The following is a 24,836-nucleotide window of genomic DNA, read 5'->3' as shown; positions in this document are numbered from 1 at the left end:
TCCAATCCAAAAGCCTCCTGACAGTGATCCAGATTCAAAGAGCTTGCATGGCATGACCGATGAATTTGTGCTGCCAAAGCAAAGCAATAATAATTGACAAAACATTGCCAAACATTTGGATAAATAATAATAATAATTAATAACAATAATATTGTTATTCCGCTCTACAATGGACACGCTGCTTTTGAACATTCTAAAACCCACTGTAGCTCAGCAGGTGTGAGCCTGGTCAGTACCTGGATGGGGAAACCTCCTTGGAAAAACTAAGGTTGCTGCTGGGAGAGGTGTTAGTGGGGCCAGCAGGGGTCGCTCACCCTGCAGTCTGTGTGGGTCCTAATGCCCATTATAGTGATGGGGAAACTATACTGTAAAAAGGCGCCGTCCTTCAGATGAAATATAAAACTGAGCTCCTGACTCTCTGTGGTCATTAAAAATCCCAGGGTGTTTCTCGAAAGGAGCAGGGCTGTAACCCCGGTGTCCTGGCCAGATTTCCCATTGGCCCTTACCAATCATGGCCTCATAATAATCCCCATCTATGAACTGGCTTCATTACTCTGGTGTGTGGTGAGAGTACTAGTGCACTATGGCTGCCGTCGTTTCATCCAGGTGAGGCTGCACATTGGTGGTGGTGGAGGGGAGTCCCCATTACCTGTAAAGCGCTTTGAGTGGAGTGTCCAGAAAAGCGCTATGTAAGTGTAAGCAATTATGATGATTATTATTAAAACACTGACGTTCTGGGTAACAGAAATTTGAAAGGTGTAAACCAAGACACAGTGTGAAATTATAACATCGATATAAAGAGGAAATGGTATAAGGATATACAGGGCGAACTCCGTCAAAATATATCGAGATTACTTTTTATAAGTTTTATTATTTCGTTTGAATTGGGAACATAACATTCATGCCTAGAAAACATTTGGAGAACAAAATATATTCAATTTTACATCAATATTAAAACACCTTTTGTGTACATGTTAGTGTAGGAATGCATTTTTCATTAAGCTTGCTGTAGGTATACAATACAGTTGCATTTATTAAAAAAAGATGTCGTGTAATTATGTGCTACAATTTCTATACTTATAGTATCGTCCAATAACAGGTTATTCTTTTTTTATGAGTTATCACGTTTAAATGTATTATCATTTGTCTGTCGTGTTTTTTTTATATTTCAATATGACTAACATTCTATCAGGTGAAACACAAATGTTGAAGTTGAAACACGAATATCGATTAAAGAGCACTGATATTCTATGCATATACTATTTACTGTGCGCCACAATACAGCTTAATTTATTAAAAGTACTGTAAAATCGTCCAAAGTGATTAATTTTTCAGTCCAGCATAATTGCGTCCCTAAATATTTGTAGTTTTCGTCGCAATCCGTAAGAAACGACTTTGAAATACTGTATTTTGTTGTGTGATGCCCTCTGATGGTTGAAGCGAAGAAAGACAAGAGGTTCGACAGCTCGTCTCTCTGCTTGATTTCCTGATTTCATCAGTTCGTGCTGCATTCGACAATATGGCAGCGCAGGCAGAGTTGTTTTGCTTGGATACGTTTCCGTCTCATTATAATCAATTGCACGTCCTGCTTGCAAAATCACAGTTCAATCAGATATTTCCAGGTAGAAATGAATTACCATGTGTGCTGCTTTGTGCGCGGAGGCGGCAGTCTCCTCCGAGAGCTGACATGTTTCTGTGTGCCCATGTCACCACAGAGGAAGACATTCCGGAGTTTGCTACCTTCGTGAACAGCGATACACTGCTAAAACTTTACACAAGCAGACTGTTTTTTCGGCATTACGGGTTTCAGCCTGGTGCAAAAGTGACGGTGCGTTTGGCGTCTCCAATAGGCCTGAGTAAAATTGTGGTTGGCGCAAAAAGCAGACAGAGCTTTAAATGGGCAAATTCCGATAAGTTCTCGAATGGACTTCTCATACTCGCCTCCTGTCAGAAACAAAACGTTTTGGCGAGGCAGGGTGACGTGTTGTTAGTGCCTTACCACCCACTTTTTGGCGACGATATCGCCCAGGTTAATCAGTATTTTTTAGACCTGGTTGTCCTGGAGTGTACACCTGTTACGCAGGGAGTCATAACAGTTAACACGACTGTGGTGGTCACAGACTGCAGAGACTTGGCGCAGAATCACGGCCCTTTAGAGGGCTCAAGCCAGGCGTCGACGACTAGACTTTTAACATCCCTGTATGCTTCTGATTTTGCACACTACGCTAATAGCTTCTCTGGGGGGCGTTCGCTGTTAGAAAAGAAGAAAGTCATTAAGTCAGACTTCTCTGATTTTCTGCAAGCATTGGAATGCAGATTTGACGTCAGAGTGATGGATGTGTCCAGCCTGCTGAAGCAAGGGAGGATTAAAATAAAAGATAAGGCAGATTTGGGGACCAACGTGGATGCTTCTATTTTTGTGAGCAAACACTCACTCCTTAAACTGGGTCTGTTCAACCACGAATGGGTTGTTGTGTCCACGTTAAGCCTCTCTTCGGACAAAATGAGGGTTTCGGTTAGGAGTGACTGTCCTGAGAAACCCGAGGACCATGCCTGCAGTAAAGACGCCGTGACACACAGAGGTGGGCACCTCGCTGCAGTTGTTGTTGCTGAATTCACCAGATCTCAAGACCTGGAGTTTCACGAAAACGTGGGCTTCGTCTCGCCCTCTCTGTGGTTTAACTTATCTGGTGGGGCCCCAATGCCCATCGCCAGCAGAGTTGTCAAGATAAAGGTGAGTGCTGAGGTCTGTGTCTTGTATTCCACTTGAGAAGGATGTAGATGGAACATTTTCTAAAACATTAAATTGATCACGTCATTTCTAACGTAAACTATTCAAATACGGGAGAAATTGTGCTTCTCCATGTTGGCAATACTTTATGAGCTAGAGTGTACATATTGGGGAATATCTCTAGTTCAGTGAACAGAAGGGACTGGTTGAACTAATCCTTGCGAGTGGTAAGAAGTACCATAATTTGAAGTGAGTCTTTTTCTCCTGTTTTTCTGCAGAGATGCTATGAGCAGGTTTCCCAACAAGAGAGACAGCTGAAAGACAGCAGGTCCTCCACAGCATCTTTACCCTTTGCCAGAGAACTGCACATTGACGCCATCATTTCACCTGACTACAGCTCCAAAGGCAGTATTGATAGTGTTCTCTATGCACACTTTAGCACACCCAGGTTAGTCAAGTGTCTCAAAGATATGAATAGTCATAGGCCCACTCCATTTTAAAACTGCAGGAACACCCTTAATGTAACTGGTGTCAAGGAAGGGTTTGTCCCATGTACAGTAGGAATCATCATTATTGTATCACGTATATACTACATATTATATACATGTTCAGGTGGGTAGCTGCATCAGCATGTGTAGGCTGCAAAGGAACAAGTAATAGGTTTATTCCATGCTGAAAAGAGAAGAAAGAAAACGCAACGTTTCGGCCATGGTGCTCCACGGCTGAAACGTTGTGTTTTCTTTCTTCTTTTTTCAGCATATTATATACAGTACATACTGCATTTAAAACTTGATCAAATTTCACTCCAGCTGATATTTTGTCATTTCAGGCTGGTGCAATTAGGGGATGTTTTGAGCATTCCTACTGAAGGACATGCAGCATTCCTAGAGAGTCACACTGAAGGATTTACAAGGTAATCTCTCAGCCCAGAAACTTTAAGCAAAATCAGCTGTATATTAAAGCATATAGAACAGTTTAAATCTGTCTGTGAAAAATAATTATGTTTGTCTCCACAATATTAAACATCTTGATTCTAAAAGTTTACTGCGGTATATGACTTGGAAAATGCTAGGTGTGTCCATGCTTAGTGAAATCATGGTGAAGAACAGAGAGATACAGTAAAGCAGATTTTAGATTACATGTAATTTAGATTACATGTAACAGTGACCAGGTAAAACAAATTCATGGTATTAGCACAGAAAGGCATTGTGACAATGTCTTGCAAAGTTGTCATGGTAAATGCCCACTAGAAATCTGGTTATGCTTGTAACTAATATCCTAGTTGTTCATGCCTATTTTTTATCTAATTGTTTTATGTTGTCTTGTTATCTCGCAGTTGGCCAGTATTGTATTTCAGGGTGAAGAAGGTTTGTGGCACTACTACAGAGAATGGAGAGATGAGCCCTTTTGGTTATCTGGCTGATACAGAACACACATCCTTGTACTTGGTAAGAGAGAATTGTCTTTGGATATATATGTTGAATGTAAATAGACATTGTACAGGAATGCAATGGTAGTATAGTAGCTAATGTCCCAGAAATCATTTTCTGTTTTTTTTTCGTGGAACAATATCCATACATCAATAACCTTTTTGTTGGAAAAATTCAGCTAAAATATCACATCCCATATCGCCTTTCAGACCTACATGCAGTTTTGAGTAAGGATCTATAAAGGTTATTTGAGAAAAAATTGAAATATAAGGCATTAGTGTCATCTTTTCCCGTTTGTGAATGAAAAATGAAAAAAACATTCTGAATCTTTGTTCGTTAACATTTGGAGTTACCCATCCATCAATACCTGAATCATTAGTAGAGATACTGTATAACATCTACACGTTAACACAGTAGCACAGTGGACTTCTAGTTCCTCAAAGGGCACTGGAAGCATTAGTGATGCAGTCTTAGTCGTCCAGCACTTCAGTTATGTGAGTTTGGAAACTGATTTTTATTAGGGGGCACAACAGGTTTTAATTGAAATCACAGATGTCTTGGGGAAAATGTGGAACTAAATGTCCATTGCCCTTTAGAAAAGCAAAAGCATAAGTAAAAACTGCAAATCTGAAATGATAAGTGAAAGTGATCTATTTTATTTTCCCCATAGGATTTTGATTTCTAAAATACAGTGGTTCAAAAAATTCTACGCACCAGGGTTTATTTGCCTTTAAGTATTCTGCTTTGCCTTTAAGTATTCTGGCTGTCATGATTTTGTCGCCCCTCAGGCAGGAAATATAAACAGTTTCGTTCCCTGTTCCCCTGGGGGTGATGGGCCTTCGTTCTGGACCAGCCTGTGTCCCCCAGGGCTCTCGCACACAGTGGAGCAAATTGTCAGCACCATCCAGCCTCATGTCACCGAAGGGTGTGTATGACTGTCTGCAGCTAAACGAGAAGGATTTGTGTGCTGCGAACGGTGTCTCGGATTCTTAGGAATTCTATCACACAGCTTTCTCAGTTGAAGCAGCACGGAAAGAGTATCTGGTTTACGCCACTGTAAAACAAACTGTCCAGCAAGTCTTGGTGGGTTATGTATTGGAAAATTATTCTGTGCTGATCCATACCAGCTAAAGACTAATGCAAGTGTTTTATAACCATTACTTGTCTCTTAAATAAGGCCGCATATAGTAGAATACTGCACAAACCGCTACTGTACTATTAAAAAATGTTGCTATTGAGCAGAAAACTATTCACACGTACAGATGCCTTTGTTCGAGTTGCTCTTTTTTGTTGCGGTTCATTGGTGTTGCTTCCTTCGGGACTGTTCCCTGAGTTTTGCGTGGTGATTTTCCTTCCAGCGCCGCAGTGCTGGGGAGTGCTTGCACGCTCCTAGTGCACGGTCCGTGTGGCAGCGGGAAGGTCACAACTGTCAGAGCAGCGTGCGCCAGACTGAACCTACACTTCCTCAAGGTATGTCCTGAAGCATGAGGACTGGGACTGTAATAAAATGAGGGGGAAATGTTTGGCAATAATTTACCTTGCAAAAAAAAAAACAGGATTTACAAAGAAAACCAAATCTGAACTCCCAACTGGTGTTATAAGACTTTATGATACAGTTTTACTGGGTAGATAGAGTAGCGTGTCAGTAATGCACAATGTTTCAGTGGACTTCAGAGCATTGTGCACCACTGATCTCACCCTTCTTTTTATTTTTATCTGTTTGTTCAAGGCTATTTTAACTTGTGTGGTTAACAGAACCAAATATCGGCTTAAGGTAACTGAAAAGTTTTAGAAAATTGCATAGTAGACTAAAAACCTCCTTCTTTAGAAGGGCCTGGTTCTGTTTTTAACTGGTTCTGTTATTTTCCCCTTTGCTCCTACCGTCTTCAGTACCTCCATCTACTGTCTCCTCTCATTGTGCATTTTTCAATGTGTAAATCTTGTTTTTTTCATGTGTTGTTGCTGTTCTGTAAAGCGCTTTGTGAAGCCACCTTTAAAGGCCCTGTATAAATAAAGTTTATTATTATTATAGTAGAAGGTCATGCAGGAGAGGATCTCCTTCATAAATTGCAGGGCCATGTCTGGGAGAGGTTCAGAGGGTACCTAGTGAGTGTTTGGCCATGATGTTTGGCTTTTGTGGGGCTTAACCGGGAGCTGTCTCGCAGGTGGACTGTGTGGGCCTCTGCGGGGAGACGGCTGCCGCCGGCGAGGCCAAGCTGCAGGCGGCGTTCTCCCGGGCGGAGCTGCACCAGCCCTGTGCCCTCCTGCTGAGGAACGTGCAGTGGGTGGGCAAGCAGCGCGAGGGCTCCGCGGAGGACGCCAGGGCTGGCCGCGCCCTCCGGCGTCTCATCGCTGGCCTCGCCGCCCCCGCCAGGTGACCACACGAGCGGCTCGGCGTGCCCAGGGCGCCAGGAAGTGCGGGCGGCCGCACGGCGCGCGTCTCACTTGGTTTACTGCTGCAGAGGCGAAACCTTAGCCTGCGTTCATCAGCAGGCAGGAGCCAGGAAGGGCTGAGTCTGGCCAGTTCTGGGATGCAAGATGCCCAAGTGCTGACTGAACTGGTGTTGGTGGACCTGCAGGGGGTGCTCTTCTCCCTGGAAGCGAATGTCTAACCCGAGCTCCAGTATGGTGACTCTGGGGACACTGTGCTATAGGATGTCCTGTCCTTCAGATGATAAACCAAAGGTCCTGAGTACTTGCTCCTCAGAGATGCCCCAGCACTGTGCATAACTCCTGTACCTGACCTGCTGTGTAATGAGGCTTCTGGTGGGTAATGACTAACCACCTCAGATCTCACGTGCTGTAGGACAAGTAAAAATTCATTTAATTATTATTTCCTGAAGTTTTAAGGGGGAAATGCGATGCTGTTTTTATATTTGGGGGGGTTAGAAAGAATCAGCGTTGATGAGTGCGTTTCAAGCCACGGTAAAAGTCAAATGTACACAGTAACTTGTAAAACCTCCAATTTACATCACAAGATAGACTAAATTTCCAGGTGTGAGCAGAGCCATATTCTGCAATTCAGCACGAGACAACAAAATGTCTGGTGATGTGTTGCAGCCCTATTACATTGCAAAGAAGCAGACTTGTGAATACATCTCTTTTAATCCAATAGAAATATGGTTCTCGACTTCGAGACAGTTTTGGGGACAAATATTACTTTCTTGTTAACCCTGCATGCAGATCACGTTGAAACATTTCTGTGGTGAAATGTCTGCTGAATAACCTGTACTTATTCACTCATACATCACATTACATTAGTCATTACAGTGACTAGTGAGCAGGAAGGGCCACATCAGGTCACAATTTGTGGGAACTCTCAACTGATGATTTACAGTACTTTCACAAAGTTCATGATTTTGTGCTTAATTTGAAATTTGTCATTTTTTTCTAGATTTCAATGAATTTATTTCATTACCAAGATTTTATATTTGGTCTGAGAAATTGGGTCTTCGGTTCCCCTTTAACTGACAGTCTTAATGTTTAGTTTCTCTAGATTTTTTTCAGAGTGCAGTAAGACTTTGTTCACGTGTGATGTGGGTTACCTTCATGTTTTCACATATTTCAGCCCTGAAAGCAGAGTTGGCAGTGGACTTGATTTCACTGTGAAATAAAACTTTAAGAATTTTAGCATTGCTTGGGTTGGAGCGCCTTTGAATTATTAACTCTAATAAAAATGCATGTGTATTCATTTAAATAGAAAATTGAAATGATTTATTTACAGAATGTATTTATAATGTGTTGCTTTTTGTACCTTTCACAAACCTCTGTTCTTTTAAATATGTTGAACAGCGGCAACATTGTGGTCATCGGCACAGTTCGCAGCCCACGGGAGCTGTCCCTTGATGTGATGATGGCATTTGTCCACCAGGTGGCAGTGGAAAGCCCTACAGAAGAACAGAGGAAGGCTATGCTGACCAGTCTGTCTGCAGGACAGCCTCTGGGGAAAGATGTTAACCTCGGCAAGATTGCTAAACAGACAGCGGTAAGGAAACAGGCAGCAGCTGGTTCCCTGTAGGACTGAGACTCCTTTAGTAGAAACGTGTTTGAATATTGCGCTAGAATAAACATTTTTACATGGAATATTGTTGTTTTATTGCTTACGATTAGCAATAACAATTCCATATGTTAATGGATATGTTTCTTACAACAGTGAAACTGTAACAATCTGGAGTAATACAGATTAAATCTCTTCTGTATGCCGCTGTGAGTACAATCTGGTTGGTCAACACTTTCCCATGCAAGCGCATAACATCTGTTTTGAGCCACGTGCATCTTTTATATACATCTGAAAGCTTGTCTTTAGGCATGGAACAGTAGTCCAGATTTGTAGTGAGATGTGCTCATTTATTTCTGCATCTCTTTGTGAACTGAAATATAGACAGTTGTTTTATTTTGCATAGATGGGAGGAATACAAAATAAAAGCATACTTATAAAAACATTATAAGTAGTTTTACAGTTATGTTTTTTTCAGTAAGTGAAGTTTCTGTGATGGAGTCAAAGTCTGCAGTTCTTTTTAGCATTTCGGATTTCAACTTTTTCAGGGCTTTCTTCTGGGTGATCTGTGCACACTACTTGGTTGTGCTGGCAAATCAGCCTACAGAAGGATCCTAAAGACCTGGTAAGATCTTGGGTCCTTGGTACATTGATATTGTATTAATGAAAATATTAATCAGCTAATGAATATTAAGCATGAACAGATCAAGCTTTGCAGATGCTTAGCTCATGTTATCTTTCAACTAAACCTGCTCTCCTCCCTTTTTATAACATAAGACATTCTCCCTTTCTTGCTCTGTTTTTGTCACCCATTAATAATACCTTTAATAGCAACAACCTTACGTGCCAAGTCTGAGGAAATAGAGATGATAAAAGGTTTTACCCTAGTTGACACTGTGACTTCAGAGTGTTGCATAATAAGTGTTTGTTAATTCCCACCAAGAGCATGAGCCTTTGGTCACAGCTGGAGCTCCTGATTTCTTGCTTCTTGCAGCAGCAGAAAGATTATATTTTTGACTGATCTGTAGTTTCCCAGGCGGGCTTAGTCTGCATGAAGAGGAGGATCTACATGCCTCTGGAGTGTGTATCCTGGCTGAGGACTTTGCCAGCGCTCTGGATGAGCTACAGAAGGCTCACTCTCGTGCCGTCGGAGCACCCAAGGTAGGCTACTGACATCCATGCGGACACACGAACCAAGGGACGCAAGGAGAAACTACTAGGGCAACTGACTACAAACCCCTACATGAGCTAGATGGGACCAGAAGGCTCTCATCTGTAACTGTTCTTGTGTTCTAAGACAAGACTGTTAGGTTTGTAAAAGGTGACTATTTAAGAGTTGCTGCAAAGTGTCCTGTAGAGTTTTGCACTAAACTAAACAAAGTGAGTACATAATCTTATATGTCGTTGCATGCTTGACAAATAGGACTTACACAACTGAAGCTGACCATTTGAAAATGCATGTGTTAAACATCCTTGTTAGCTGTTGAAACAGATATTCCCTGTTATCTGTGGCCTGACCTCTTCCATTTATTACCTTCAATTAATTTAATACAATTTAATTATACAATTGAATACAAGTAGCCAGAAATACCTTACAGCTCTATCTTTCTGTGCTCTTTCTGCGGTCAACACTGCTGTTAGGTGTTTCTGTGAGCTCTTGGCTGAGTTGCCAGCTCTGCGTCGCTGACAGGAAGTATTGGCGTGAGACTCGCTAGGCTGTCTGTTCTCTGCGCCCTAGATTCCCTCAGTGAAGTGGCAGGATATAGGCGGCCTACAGCAGGTGAAGAGGGAGATACTGGACACCATCCAGCTGCCACTGGAGCACCCCGAGCTGGTCTCCCTGGGCCTGAGACGCTCGGGTGTGCTGCTGTATGGGCCTCCTGGCACTGGGAAGACGCTGCTCGCCAAAGCTGTGGCGACTGAGTGCTCCTTGACCTTTCTGAGGTACGGACAAGTCCTGCCGTGAGCACCAACGTCTCCACCACAAAGGCCTCCCTTTTCTTAAGCGAGGGCAATCATGTTAAAGTTTAAAAGTAAAATCAGAAAAATGTAGTTAACGTGTTCCACCACTCATCATTTTTGGATGCTTGGAAGCAACATGCTGGAATCCCCGCCTGTTGGTACAAAAGTGAGAAAGGTTGATCTTCAGGACGTAAAGTGGGCACATTCGGCTCGTTCAAACTGTCAGCGCTGTCCTTGGGATTGAACCCTCCTGCAGCAATGACATCTCCAACATCTGCTTTCATCTGTATCATGTGGCACCATAGAAAACATGCTTTTGTATTGCAACTTTTTTGCCAAGCTCTAACAACTTGGTTGAAAATGTCATGATTACCTCCTCCATAATTTATTTATTGGACATTTGTTTTCTGTGTGTTCTTTCTGTCTGAAAGCGCTAGGATTCTTTTAAAGCTGGGGAGTTCATTAGCTAATTAATTAGTTCATTCATCAATCAGAACTATCATCTCCAATAAATGCAATAATTGTTTAATCTTTTTTTTTCTCCGGATAGCGTGAAGGGGCCGGAGCTGATCAACATGTATGTGGGCCAAAGTGAGGAAAATGTTCGGGAGGGTATGTACCTCAAGACGTTTTTCCCAGTGTTGCGAAGTGGACCCTCCTTCATGAAGGATCGTTAAAAATCAGCATTGGTTGTGAGCCAATCATGTTTTGTTATTGGATGATTTAGACTTTTGTGATCTCGCAAGCGGCTTGTTTTGTCAGCGTTGTTTATTTGACTCGGTTCCCGTTGGTTTCCTCCTCCAGTCTTTTCGAAAGCCCGGGCTGCAGCTCCCTGTGTGGTGTTTTTTGACGAGCTGGACTCGTTGGCTCCTAACAGAGGCCGGAGTGGGGACTCGGGAGGGGTCATGGACCGGTAGGTGTGGCCATTCAGTATTCCGTAGCCCAGTTACACTTTCTGGAAGACCCTCAGAACTGCAGGGTGGTGAAGGGTGTAACCTACTGTATGTGTAACAATAAAGTTACAGGGAGGATTAGGAAACTGTGAAATGCAAAGACTGCTGTTTCAGAACAAGCAGTCTAACAATCAAAAGCCCGCCTGCAAAGTCCTGTTGTGCTAGATTGGAAAAAAAAACATAAGAAAGAATATAAAGGTTACAAAAGAGAGGAGCTCATTGAGCCTTTTTGGTTGTTGGCAGATAACTTAACTGAAGATCTTGTCCAGCTGTTTCTTGAAAGAAGTCAGGTAATGGGCTTTAACAGCTTGGCTGGGTAATTTGCTCCGTGTTCCTGCAGTCCTTTGCATGAAGAGGTGAATCCTGTTTTCCCTTTTAAACGAGAACAATCCCAAAGAAGAAACTTGAAATATGAACACTTTTACATTTCAGAACTTTCTCAAGTCCTGCGTAGAAACAGTTTGATCAGTTTGACTTACAACCTCAGACCATGCTCCTTCCAGAATTGAGTCGCAACCTTAGCGCAGTACAGTTGGAATTGGCTTCTTCCTCAGCATTTCTCTGTGTCTTCATACTGTACCTGCTCTTTCTCTGTTATCTAGGGTGGTGTCTCAGCTTTTAGCAGAGCTGGATGGGCTACACTCCTCGGGAGACGTGTTTGTAATTGGAGCAACTAACCGACCTGACCTGCTTGACCCATCTCTGCTCCGGCCTGGCAGGTATGACCCCCAGATTTCACTTAATGCAACCCTTTAGTTGTGGACAGTTTGCCTTTTTTAGTGTTTCCACTTCATGCTTTACTGAGCATGAAACACACAGTCAGCTGCAGTGCGTTACACAGAGGACAGACCAAAAACAAAATGCATTTCCCTTAGCAAGAATGTTTCATGATGGGAGTGTTGCTGCACATCAGTCTGTGGGTATAAAACATTTATAACATTTCATTTCTGGTTAAACCAGCCTTGTTTAAGAGCTTCTTTTTATAAAAGTTAAATGCAGTAACTAGTCAGGGTATAATGTTTAAATATTTGGTTCAGTTTACCACACTTTTCAGGACCAAAACATGATTATTTTTGGTGCTGTTTTAATGTGCGTTTGTTTTTGTCTTCTGTCAGGTTTGATAAACTGGTATATGTAGGAATTAACGAAGATAAAGAGTCTCAGCTACAAGTCCTTAAGGCCATCCTCAGAAAGTAAGTGTCAGTCAGCAATTCAGAAATATCTGTAGAATTACAAAAAAATTCAAAGATCATACGTAGCCCTCACTGTTTTAGGGCTGCAGGAAAGTGCATTTAACCATGTACAGTAGGAACAAATGTTTTCTTCAGCTGTCTCGCTGAAGCTAGTTCATTGCTACTGTATCATGGAAGAGTTATGCTGTAAATTAATTTCAGTCCTTCAGTCTTTCAAAACTTCTTTTCCAAACGTGCTGTTAACATATAATGTATCCATTTCTGTTGTACAGTTTATGTAATGGTTTTCAGGTTGTACTGTAAAATGTTTTGTTTGTTTGGGAGACACAGGTAATACTCCCTCTGGACAGCGGTTTCATCCGTTTCAGTTCTTCACACACGTTCTTGTATAAATACTATGTTTTGAGCAATCACCAATAAAAAAACACAGTTTTAATGTCCACAGAGATTGAAAAGCACGGGGCAGAGGTCCTTCCTTTGGTCCCTTCTCACCACACAATGCACACAACCCTGTGTTTCCACTTTCTTACTGCTCCTGTAGTTAACAAATGAATCACAATCAAACCGAAGAGTTTCCAGATTTCAAGTCATTACAGTTTTAAAGTTGATAAAGCTTATAGTCTCTTAAAAATGCAATTTAAAAGTCTCATAATGCAGGAAAGTTTAACTTATTCTATATATTTTTTTTATATTTCATAAACATAAGCCTGTAGTAAAATTACCCTTTAAACACTCTATTTTATCATCATCTTATTTTCTTCCTCTTTCCTCCTCAGTTTGCCTCAGTCACTTCAGGCCTTTAAGCTTTACTGCAGGGTACTGTATGACCTCAGCGGTCCCCTTCGTCCTGAAAGTGGAGGTCTCATCCCTCTATTTACCATAGAGCGGCTATGGCGGCTTATCTTTTGTATTGTGTATCCTATGGTGGACAAGTGTAGCTCAGGCTCCTGCTCTAGGATGCTGGTTCTGTGTTTCGTTCAGAGGAGGGTGTTGCCTGGGGGGCACAGTTCATACCAGAGCCTGCCTGAGACTCCTCTGTGCATCGGTCAGCATCTGGATCCCAGAAAAGTCCCTGCTCGCTCGCTTTCCCCCCCCGATTTCACTTCTGATTCTTTGCAGGTTCAAGCTGGATCCGAATATCAGCCTCCTGGATATCGCGGAGCGGTGCCCTCCTCAGCTCACGGGAGCGGACTTGTACGCGCTGTGCTCCGATGCCATGACATCGGCCATCAAGCGGAAGATCAGTAGGATTGATGAAGGTTTGTACCTTGACTTCAAGCATAAGGCCCCGTTCGGGAAGCACATTCACGTGTGCTTCATGGTAAAAGAAAACCAGCCTCTCAATCTATGACAAAACTGAAAAGAAGCATTGAAACTGCAGTCTGGTATGTTTTATGTAAGCATTCTGATGGTCATTGCGTATTTAAAAAAAGACAGTAAATGTGATGAAAATGTTTTATGAGTGTGTTTTCCAAGTCTTCAATTTATTTTAGTGTTAAAAGCTTTTCAGGTCAGAAAAGAATCCCCATCTTTAATAATAAGAGATCCCCAAATAGTTTTATTAAGATGAAGTGTTCCCATCAGTTTAAAGACTGATTGCTGTGTAGAGTAGTGTTTGTTAAAGCAAGCACCGGGCAAATTCCCATCCAAGAAATGTCAAAACATTTCTGCCATCCAACATGATCATCACAGACTGGGCAGCCAAAGCCATATAAATCTAGTAGCCCGGGAGATGGGGATTTAAAGGGTTTCAGAGAGCTCTCTGCTTACTAAACGCTGTACACTTCACAAGAGCACCCGTTATGGAATGACAGCAGTGGTTAAAAAACATTGGCCATTGGTCCCAGATCATTGTGAGTCCATCCTTTGTTTTTTCCATTTTGTTTTTTTTTTTTAAAGATTTTCAAAATTGAATGCCTCATTTTGCTTCTACCAGAGGAACAGAGCTGCTTGATTTGGCCCATGGGAATCGCTATCATTAATAGACATATATTGCATTGAATCAAAGCGCTAAGAAGAGAATGTTTTGCCTCTTCCTTCTCATATTTGAGGGTCGCATACAATTAGAAATGACATTTACATTAAATGCATTTTTAAACAGGGTGATAGATGATATATATATATGGCATTTTGAATTCCTGTCATTTTTATTTAAAATTGTGTCATACAATGTTACATTTAAATAAATTGAAAACATTTCTTGTGAAGCATTAAAAAGCATGTTCTACCATAGAGTCTTATCAGTTACCTCACCCCTCTGTTTTACACCTCTATTGCTCTGTCATGTTCCTCCATCTCTTTGCTTTCTGTTATTTAGCCATCTTTCCAAAATCAATATGTAAACCACCTCTTTTGTTTTCACCTAGAAGATTTAATTTTTTTGTGTCTCTGGTAAAAACTACGTGTTTTCCTTTTTTAAACGTCTATCCTTACACCTTGCTAAAACAAGCCAAATGCTCTGCTCAGAGCACCCTATTATTTTATCAGTAGCCTTTATTTAACTCTCCTTCAACAATCCCACCTGCACACTTACTAAAACGCATTCAGACATTCACTGTATTTCTATCATTTTCCTACCAGAAACTCCACACCTAACTGCGTTGTCAAATATTGCTCCTCCCTCTTCAGTGTTCCTTTAGACTAGATCTCGCATTTTCAGATCCCTGTTTCAAGGACCTATAACAAGCCTATTTTTCTCATTTTAATTTTTATTATCGATATTATTTACCACAGCAGCAGTAGAAAACTGATTCTTTCTACTGGCAAACTTTCCGGAGTTAATTGTCCCTGCTGGCCTTTGCTGCCATCTGTGGTCTTGTCCACACCTCCCCTTCTTGTTCATATAATTTAAACAAAATGGATTTTTCACCTCCAGTCTGCACCAGTGACATCAAGCTGAGTTTTGTTTTATCATGTGTCAGAAAACAGTTTTTTGTTAAGAATGATGCAACACATTGGAAATCCTGACTCAAATGAAGACTCTTGAGTGCCAGATGATTGTGTAGTAGTGTTAAGAACCATGAGACAGACTTCCATCACCTTTCCTGGTGCGACTGAGAGAGTTACAGAAGTGACATTACCCCCTTCAGAAATCTAGGCAGTGCAACTTTGACGCAGGACCTGGTCTTTTGGTGTGACGGAGCTATCCTCTGCCTAAAGTTTTGGCATGGAGCATGGTCAGAGCCCTTTAGTGACCGGGATCAAATCCGGGGAGAGCTACACTTGTCACACTGGCTGGAACCGCCTTCTACAGATCTGATTCGTTATCAAAACATGGACAGATTCTCAGATCAACACACCATTATCCTCATCATGGGAAGGGATTGGTCTCAAACTCTTTTAAAATACAGGCCCCATCTCCTTCAAGCCATTGCTTCTACTAACAGAGGCTCAACACATACTTTGTTGGAGGGGGTGTGGGTATTACTAATATATTGGCCAGGGACTATACTGTGCATTTAAAAATATCAGTTTCATAGAATTGCGATCACTTTGTAGGGCATCTCCTTGCTTTGTGTTGTGTGTGGGTTTTTTTTTATTCAGCTCCTGATGCATGATTGCATAAGGAAATAGTTACTTTAGGTACATTATCCATCTAGGTGCAGACTTGAGGTGAGCACAAAGCAGATTCTCCATCAGTCTAAAAAGTGCAGCATTCTGGAACCCTTTCAAGAGTTCACGCACACCTTCCCCATTTTCACTATCTTTACAATCTTATTGTAGAGAAACTCCTCTCAGGCCACCTCGATTTCGAAAAATGGTTTTCAAAAACCTTTTCTGTTCTTGTTTGGCTTAAGCTTCAGATGTCTTTGGAAAGTCCAAAAAGTGTGAATGGCATTGAAATACTACAGCTGCCTTGTATACTCTGCCCTGATGTCTCTGTAGCCTACATTTTTGCAAGTTCAGATATCTTCCAAGCTGGGAGTTCTATTAAAATAAAAAATACATTCTGTTAAAAATCAATTAAGGACGTTTTCCTAGACAAAGCTAACAATTCAAGTAAAGCATTTAAAGGACAGATCTTATTTATAATACTATATTTTCTGAAAACTGTTTTCATGGGGGAAGAGTCATTATATGTGTTTATTCTATACCTGCATTACATCTTGCAGTTTGAACTTTTATACTGCAGATATGTTTAGAAAATGCAGTGCCAGTTTTGTTCTGAAGCTCTTGTGTCACTTCCTGATGTTGCTGCTGGTGAAATGTCACCGAGAGCACACTAGCTTGTGTGAGAAAACGTAACAGGATGAGAAAAGGACTTAGATAAAAAGGGATAAAAACTTTGGAACCTCAGCTATTCCTAGTAACAGCCCAGGTACAATTTCTGGGAAAGCAGCCATTGCCTTGTCAATTCAAAGTGTTGTCTGTGCCCCTTGAAATAAGTAAATGAATTAAAAAAATTGTTGGAGAATGCGAGCTCCTAATCATTACTGTTACGCGTTCTTTCTTCCATCTTGTCTCAGGTCTGGACACCGAAAATTCAGATCTTCTACTGACACTGGAGGACTTTCGCCATGCCCTACAGAACCTACAGCCATCTGTATCTGATCAAGAGGTGCTGAAATACAAGCTCATCCAACAGAAATTCACAGCAAAGTAACACCACCCACGTCGGTTCAGGTTTTTGAAAAAATGTCCCTTTTAAAAGATGGCATACCTCTGGCCAAATCTACATCCTTTCTTATGCACTATATTCGCAGAAGGCAGGCTATCTACCAAAGCTTACTCTTCTAGACCACAAGACTCTTAATGTTTTTCTCCCTCTTCCATCTTTTTTTAAGGTTTCCGTATTAATGGAATGGAAAAAAAAAATAGTTTCCATTAGTCACTGTCAGTCACTTCTGTTTTCTCTTTTAAAATATTATGCGCATTACAAGCAAAAAAAATTCACACGCATAGAATACAACAAAACTGCACTTTGTTTACTTCATAGAGGAAAAAAAAAGTTGGGCTTTGATATTCACTGCCGATTACTGTAGCCTAGGTGCAAGTGCATTTTTTTTAAAGATAACAATGTGGAGTTACAATAAATGAAAAAAAAACCTATATCTGTAATAACATTTTCACCAGAAGTATAAAAACAGATTATAACATTAATAGCAGATAAAGATTCAAATTGGATACGCCTCTAACACGCTAATGGCTTAATATAATTAGGTCTAGTTTTTGACACTGTCTTTAATGCCTTTCACCTTGAAAGTTTTTTTTTTCTTTGACATGGAGATCTCCAGACAGAATGCTTACCTCAAGAGAGGCAACATTCGGTTTGCTTTTAAGCTAAAACAGTGGCTCTTTAATATAGAAGAAACGTTTTGGCACCTCAGATGAGCAACTATTTACTAAAAGCAGAAACAACCGCTCAGAAATAAAGTAGTAAAAGCAAAATAAATACTAAGATGCCAGTCTGTGTGCAATCCACTACTTTTCTAAAGCCACTTGGCCTTTGTATGACTTTTGTCCCCCCCCAGTGTCATTAAACTCAGCTGGAAGATGAAAGATGAAGGCAGCAAAAAGCTGCATAACAGGTATTCCAGGAAGTGCAGAAATCGAATTAAGGTTTCTGCATGGGCACCAGAGATCCGGCCACTGGCACAGTTCTAGTCTGCAGTAGTCTGGGAGGAGCCAATACGATAGTACCTCGTACAGAGCTGGGTGGGACTGTTCACCGTTCACACTCATTCTGTCTTGAAAACACAGCGTCGTAGGACAGTGGAAACATACATTCCAGTACCGGAAAAGATTACCAGAGATTACAGGGAAATTCCTTTTGTATGATTAAAATGATAGAACTAAATGTAAATAATTTACAATCACACTCATGTAATATAATGAACCATAATAAATGTATATTTAAGAGATGGCGTACAAATCACTGTATCGATAACCTAGTTGTATGAATTTCTGTCTGATTTCTGTTCCCGAAACATGGAATTTCCCCGCTGTTTTTTTTTAGTTCGTTGTTTTTGATAAGTTTGAAAACTTAGTGCCTCTGTGGCGGCTTGGTCTTCCATTTCTATCCCAGTTCCTGCTCCCCTCAGTGCCGGAAACTCAAGGGAAATGCGGCAGTCGGATGGACACTCTGAAAGACAGGAATGAGAAAAACGCTTTTCAAAATGGAAGCATCAGAGCAACTAAAAAAAGTTTTTTGGGGGGCGCATGTTCCTACCAATTGTTCGCCTACTAGAATTTGTTTTTACGGTGCACAAGATCTGCAACGATCTTGGAGCACCAGTCAAGAAGGCGAGCTGAAACCCATGCTGGGCAGTGCCCATGAGACTTCATGCTGCCTGACATCAGGCTCCACTGCTGAAGACAACATGGCCCAAAGGTCAAAGGTTTGCACCAGTTCTGCAGCGGGTGAGAGCCATGTCAGGCACAAGCAGCCTCTTAAAATAAGATTGCTTCGAACTAACAGTACAAGTTGAAATCTTGTTAGAACATGAGCAATTTGTAACTCATTTGTGACCTTCCTTGTGTTAGTTAAAAATACAGTTGTGGATTATGGAGTCCTGTGTTTGTCCATACAGTGGTGATTTGAAAAGTTCAGAGCCTGCTGAAGGACCCACCAGTTAACAACGTTGTTCAGCTGAAATATGAATCTATACACTTTCATTCAGTTGACTTTTTCAGTGATTAAGTTTTAACGATCATATTCAGCATGACTTAAATGTGCTTTGTTAATAAACTATATGTACAACAGATATTATAATGTAGGTATATCTGTCTCTTGATGAGTCGTATTTGCTGAGCTGTGCATGAAATGACAAGGGAGCATCCCTTGACATGTTGCACTGTCAACAAAGCATTTTAAAACCCACTACTGGACTGAACCAGTGATTTTGACATGTGGTGGATTTTGCAATTTTGTAAGGAACCGATGGAACCAAAGGATACTGTCACCAATGATCCAAACTATGGAATACACATAACAAAGCTGGATCTGCTAGTAATGGTGAACAAAGCAGATCACTTGATTAGTATAATACAGAACCTACATATGTGGTCTAGTCTGGTCTTCATCTGAACATCCATCCATCCCCTTTCTAACCACTTTATCCAATCCAGGGTCATGGGGGAGCCAGAGTCTATCCCGGCAAGCCACGGGCAAAAGGCAGGATACACCCTGGATGGGACAACAGTCCATCGTAGGGCACATTTTCCCAGAACATACAAACACCGCTCCAGGTCTGGAATGGAGCCCAGGGCCACAGTGGTACAGCCACTGTGCCATCGCACTGCCCCAGTTAATTACAACATGTTAATAAGTGAAATGCTGGAAGGAGAAGGTAGCCTTGGTATTCCTGGAGAGTATTTACAGTAAGGGGGCAATCCAGTGTCCAATCCAAAGGTTCGCTCAGCCTGGCATGTCAAATAACCGCTATTTACCGCTTACGTGGCCTTTGCTACTTTCGTGCGCTTCATCCTTTTCCTCCTCATGAGGGTGACCTGAGGCCGCTTCAACCCTGCGATCAGCAGCAGGAGCCTGGGCCGGGACTTGGTGAGCCAGCTTCTCAGTAGCGTCCCCTTGGGAAACCTGCCGGGCGAGAAGAACCCAAGAGGTGACTGACTGCTGATGCACCCTGCCGTTCTACCCTGTGTGAGTGATCAGTAGGCCGTGTCGGGGTCCCTGTGATTGCTTTGCGTACTTGTTCCAGCTGAGCTCTTGGTTACGCAAAGGGCCCTCTGATTGAACTAATCTTCTGCTAATTAGAACTTCATGAATTGTTTTTCAGTTCTGGTAATGTCAGAGATTTCAATTAAAGTGGACAATTAAAAAAGGTCTAATCTCTAAATTAAACAGCCAGAACCGATCCTGGGCAGCCTGGGATCGGTGTCCAAAGATCATAAGCAAGATTCTGGAGGAAACAAATAGCAGGTTTATTTGCCAGTACTTTGCTATTGTATGACACCCTTACAAGTATCGAAATGCATTGTATATTTAAAATCTTTAACTTAAATTTTTAACTGCTACAGTATGTCCACCTCATATAAAATAATCCACACTGCATTTTTGTGATGACATCTTGTACAGAAAAGTTAGGTATGGTGGTCCCTATTGTGTTTACTAGTCATTTGCTCACTTTTTGCTTCATAATTCAAAAATGATACCATCATCTTGCACCAGAAAGTTAATGATTGGCTCTGCAAGGGCCTTGTTTAGGAAAACCTCCAATACTGTATGTTCCCCAGAAAGAGCGTTTTAAAAAATTACAGCCAGGCATTCAGATCTGCAACTCTTCAGAAACATCTGCAGTACCTCTTAATGCCACGCTGCCAGGTGAACAGTGACAAAAAGCATTTCTCCTAATGATTTAATATTCATTAATTGTTGCCATTAGGTAATCCAGATCATCATAATTACTTCTTTACTTCTTCTGTTTACATATATAGTGCTTAATCTCATCACATGCTCCTAATTACACATAGAAACAACACATGGTAATTGTAACTGAAAAACTGCTAAATAAAAAAATAATGTTGTATTTCCCATCCATCTGTTTTTAACCTCTTCTTCCGCTTCAGGGTGGTGGGGGGACGGAGCCTATCCCAGCAAGGAAAGGCACAAGCAGGGTAGTCCAGACAACAGCCCATTGCAGGGCAGACATACCCACACTCATACCAGGGCCAATTTCCCCACAAGCCAACTCACTGACAAGTATGTTTTTGGACTCTGGGAGGAAACCAGAGGAAACCCACACGCACATGGAGAGAACACACAAACTCCACGCAGACAGCACCCCCGGTCTGGAATTGAACCCGGGGCCCCAGTGCAGTGAGGGAGCAATGCTGGCCACTGTTGCACCACGTCACCCCCGTGATATTTTCTGATTGCAAAAATTACGTCCCATGAATATCATGTTACTGTCGCCTTCTGTGAAGTACATCCTATTATATATTCTTGATATTTGGACAGTCACCTTAATCAAACAAATCCTTTCTCAGAAAAGGGAAACTTTTACACTGCCCATCTGTTTATTCTTACACTTTACTGATAACGGGATAATTGTTTTTGCAATACATATTTATCACCACTTTACTTTTGCTCAGGTTTAGAGTACACCGGAAACTGTACAGGTAACACATCTTATCAAGACCTGATATGGCGCTATCGCTCATTCGCGGTCTTGTTTAATTTACTCTTCTGTCGGCCCAGTCCTTTGGAGTCTTGTTGCTAAAGTCAATGACATCCATCCTGTATCATTTTCTTTAAGCAGCCGGAGGAATTGTTGCTCTTTGTGTCTGTTTTGTTCTGACTGTTCTACCGTTCTGGAATTCGACAAAGCAATCTCCAGAACATTGCAACCATTGTGAATGTTATCCATCTTTCAGCACTCGTTCAAAGCCTTCACTGGGAACGCTCTCTAACTGGCCTACAAGTATGTGATCATGGAAAAAAGGGCAATTCAAATACGAATCTAAGCCACAGCATCTAGGAGTAAAGGCTATGCTCTTGGCTGAGTTGTGTGCTTAAACCAGGCCCACTGTAGTTGAGAGACATAAAGGTGTTTTCAGAAAAACTAATCGTAGTTCTCAGGGAAGGATTTTCAAACATACTTTGCAGGCAACTGTTTCTGGATTCTCAAATTTTCTTATGTTGTGCAATTGTTTATATCTATTAATTGTTTCATTAGTATTAAATAAGAAGTCCCAGCCTGGCTGAATTATGTATAATAAACGGAGAAGGTCTTGTTCTGTTGGTCAAGTGTCAGATGTCATGACTACTGCGCAGATCCCTGGAAGATTAGACAAGGCCAGTTCACATTTGGAAAACCTACTTGTTAAATGGATTCAGGTTATCTTCTCTTCCCTGCACATCTGTCAAACTTTTTTCAGACTCACCCCTTGATCTCTTTTTAAAACCCATTCTTATCTAGCAAGATTTGTTTTGATGGCCTCACATTGTTCAGCATTGCTCTCTTCTGCTAATAATGGAGCAATAATTCCACCAGCAACACCTACAGAATAGCTTCCTAAATGGTGATACCTTTAGATTACAGAATTTCAGTTTTCAGCTATAGGACTGGGAGAGCTGGTGTTTGGCTTTGTTTTTTTATATACGTCCATTGCCCTCAGCCCTCGGAATTATGAATGCTGAGTACGTTGGAAAATATAAAACCTTCAATTGTTTGACTTTTGCTGTTTGAGCACAGTGCAACTGGCCAGAGAGAAATCTAGCAATGTTTAGATCCGTGAGGGCCTTGCTGAAGCCATTGTGTTGGGGATGTCCATGTTAATATACTGAACACACTATTGTTCAGTTCTGGCCTTTTACTGGGGTGCGCCATCCAGGAGCACATGGGGCACTTTGGGTCACAAGTTCTCTTCTTGTGAGGCTTTCAGTTTTATTAGGTGAATCTGGGTTTTCAGGCAGGCTGGCCTCCCATCTGAATTAAAATCAGAGTCGAGGAATTAAGTCACAGATGACCTGGAGCTCTTGTCTTCTTTAGTGTCCTGTTCATTGTGAAACAGCAAGACCTGTCCCTGATCCGAGTCTGTGGTATGGTTTGCACAGAGAGCTCTGTGCTTTTTGTACGGCTTCAGAAATATGACGACCTCTTGTGGAGATCTGAGGTATAGCTGTTTGGATCTCCTCTAATTAATTTTACAAAGCAAAACCCACAATATTCATTTTATACAAAGGGTTTCTCAATGGAACATGAACTGCACTTTAAGAACTGGACTTAATAAAAAAAACAGAGTTTTCTTGATAAAAAAACTTAGGTGGCTTTTTTTTACACTTTAATACACAGTACATGAAACTATCAGGTGTGTCAATACCATTCCTCATTCATCTGGTAAATACTCTAAGTTTTCAAATATTATTTAAACATAATTTACTCATTAATTTGCTGCCAGATCCTCTTAATTTTGAAACATTTGTAATTTGAGTCTGCATGAGCCCTTGACCTCTTTCTAACCTTTGACCTGTTACTCCTGGCCAATCACTCCAGTCTTGAGCTGTGAGCAGGTAATCTCGTCATTCCTCTCCCTGGTTAGCTCTGCTGTAGTTAGCAGTAAGATTGCACACTTTCCAAAGGTGTTATGTTTTCCTGTAACACCAGGCTTAAAATATGATCTGGTTATGCTAGGAAACCCATTTTATGTGTATTTAAAAAAAAACCCTCCTGACCACCGGTAAACACCAGTCAACATATATAATGATTTTATAATCTCAAAATCCAACCGTCCTCATCAATACATTAATTGCCCAGCATTTTGCAAATTCATCTTTTACTGTCTTAACAGCATCGTATCTCTTGTTATACAGGGAACACTACTGATACTTTACTGGTGACATATTTACATATTTCAATTGTAAATACCGTATGCAAAGTCTCTTTACATTTCTCTGTCAACAAGCGCACACGACTACTTACGCAGGAAAAAAATACATGTTTAGGAAACAAATCTCAAGTCTAACACTGAAATTTGTGTAAGTGTCCTGGATGAGTTCACTTAGCTTGACATTGAACAGTACATATTCTACTTTGCACGCTTTAATTAGAATACTTTTTTGCCTCCCACCAACTAACAACTCTCTGCACAACACCACAACACCTGCCCACCACCAAACCAGTAAAGATTTACACATCTGAACCCCCACCGTTTGGAAGAACATGAAACTGAGGAATGGCACTCACCAGTTGACCCCACACATTTGTTAGGTTATACCCCTGGCGTCCTTGCAAAGGTACATATAAGATCCAAATGGAGTTTCTGCTCTCACGCTAGAAGGTTCAGCCAGGATGCAAAAACAAATCTGCTAAATAATGGGAGGCCATGAACTCTGAGGGGTTTAAAAGGGAGGGTCCACTCAGCAGTTCTCTCTGCAACGTGGACGTACCATCCTAGCATCCTGGCCAATCAGGGGAGGGGAGCTGCTCGGTTGCCATGACATCTGACACATTACTAACAACAAAACACAGAAGACCCTTTTTTCCCCTCTGTTTATCACCCATGTTGGAAACAGGGCGGGACAAATCGAGCTGCCATCCAAATAGCCCCACCCAGAGAAGACTGTCCCTTTAAATATTTCTTTAATATTAATATCATACAAGTTATTTGTAGAACAGAAATTTATGCTACAGTCAAAAGGAAACATAAAAAAAACTATACTGTGCTTGTCGTGTTTTGAATGGAATACATGGCTGGTTATTGCCTCTTCGATTTTGCCAGGTGTTGGTTGATCAGATATTCTATATTAGGGACCTCATGTTAAGCTGAGGTGATGATGGATTGGTGCTGTCGGTTATGTTTTTTAATGGGTATCCAAACCTTTGCTGCCGCGAGATCCAAACATCCCATTTGTAAACAAAGTTGATGTTTCACGCCCACTGCAGAGCACAAACACAGGCGAATCAAACACACGCACGTTTGAGGAGCTCTTGACAAGGTTCAAGGTCTGAGGGTGTGCTTTTATTAACAATGGAGGATCCATATGGCTTAAAACTGCCCAATGCCTGTGAAATCTTTAGAATGGGTCTGAGAATTTCACTCACACATTTCTTGCACATGTTGTGTAGGCCGTATTATCCAGTAGGGGATTTTCATTGTAAAGACAACCAC

At 41.4% G+C, this 24,836-nt stretch overlaps 1 protein-coding gene and 1 long non-coding RNA gene across 2 annotated transcripts; one reads left to right on the top strand and one right to left on the bottom strand.

The window, feature by feature from the left end:
* The first annotated feature begins 1,485 nt into the window (after positions 1 to 1,485).
* Positions 1,486 to 18,970, top strand: pex6 (peroxisomal biogenesis factor 6). The gene is made up of 17 exons (XM_088609827.1): positions 1,486 to 2,734; positions 3,010 to 3,179; positions 3,561 to 3,644; positions 4,068 to 4,179; positions 4,950 to 5,086; positions 5,520 to 5,631; positions 6,327 to 6,535; positions 7,954 to 8,146; positions 8,707 to 8,783; positions 9,187 to 9,319; positions 9,897 to 10,102; positions 10,671 to 10,732; positions 10,925 to 11,033; positions 11,676 to 11,792; positions 12,189 to 12,266; positions 13,386 to 13,525; positions 16,733 to 18,970. Exons 1-17 carry the CDS (start codon positions 1,520 to 1,522, stop codon positions 16,867 to 16,869), a joined length of 3,291 nt encoding a protein of 1,096 aa, XP_088465953.1. The 5' UTR covers positions 1,486 to 1,519; the 3' UTR covers positions 16,870 to 18,970.
* On the bottom strand, positions 17,729 to 24,069 carry LOC148646054 (uncharacterized). Its single transcript, XR_015927899.1, has 3 exons — positions 23,912 to 24,069; positions 19,656 to 19,803; positions 17,729 to 18,348 (listed from the first exon to the last, which is right to left on the bottom strand). It is a non-coding gene; the product is annotated as an uncharacterized LOC148646054 (long non-coding RNA).
* Positions 24,070 to 24,836: the final 767 nt, after the last annotated feature.

This window comes from Lepisosteus platostomus, chromosome 17 (genome assembly GCF_059453375.1).
Source record: "Lepisosteus platostomus isolate fLepPlt1 chromosome 17, fLepPlt1.hap1, whole genome shotgun sequence".
NCBI lineage: Eukaryota > Metazoa > Chordata > Actinopteri > Semionotiformes > Lepisosteidae > Lepisosteus > Lepisosteus platostomus.
Note: the sequence above shows the minus strand (reverse complement) of the source record. Positions and strands in the feature narration are given on the sequence as shown.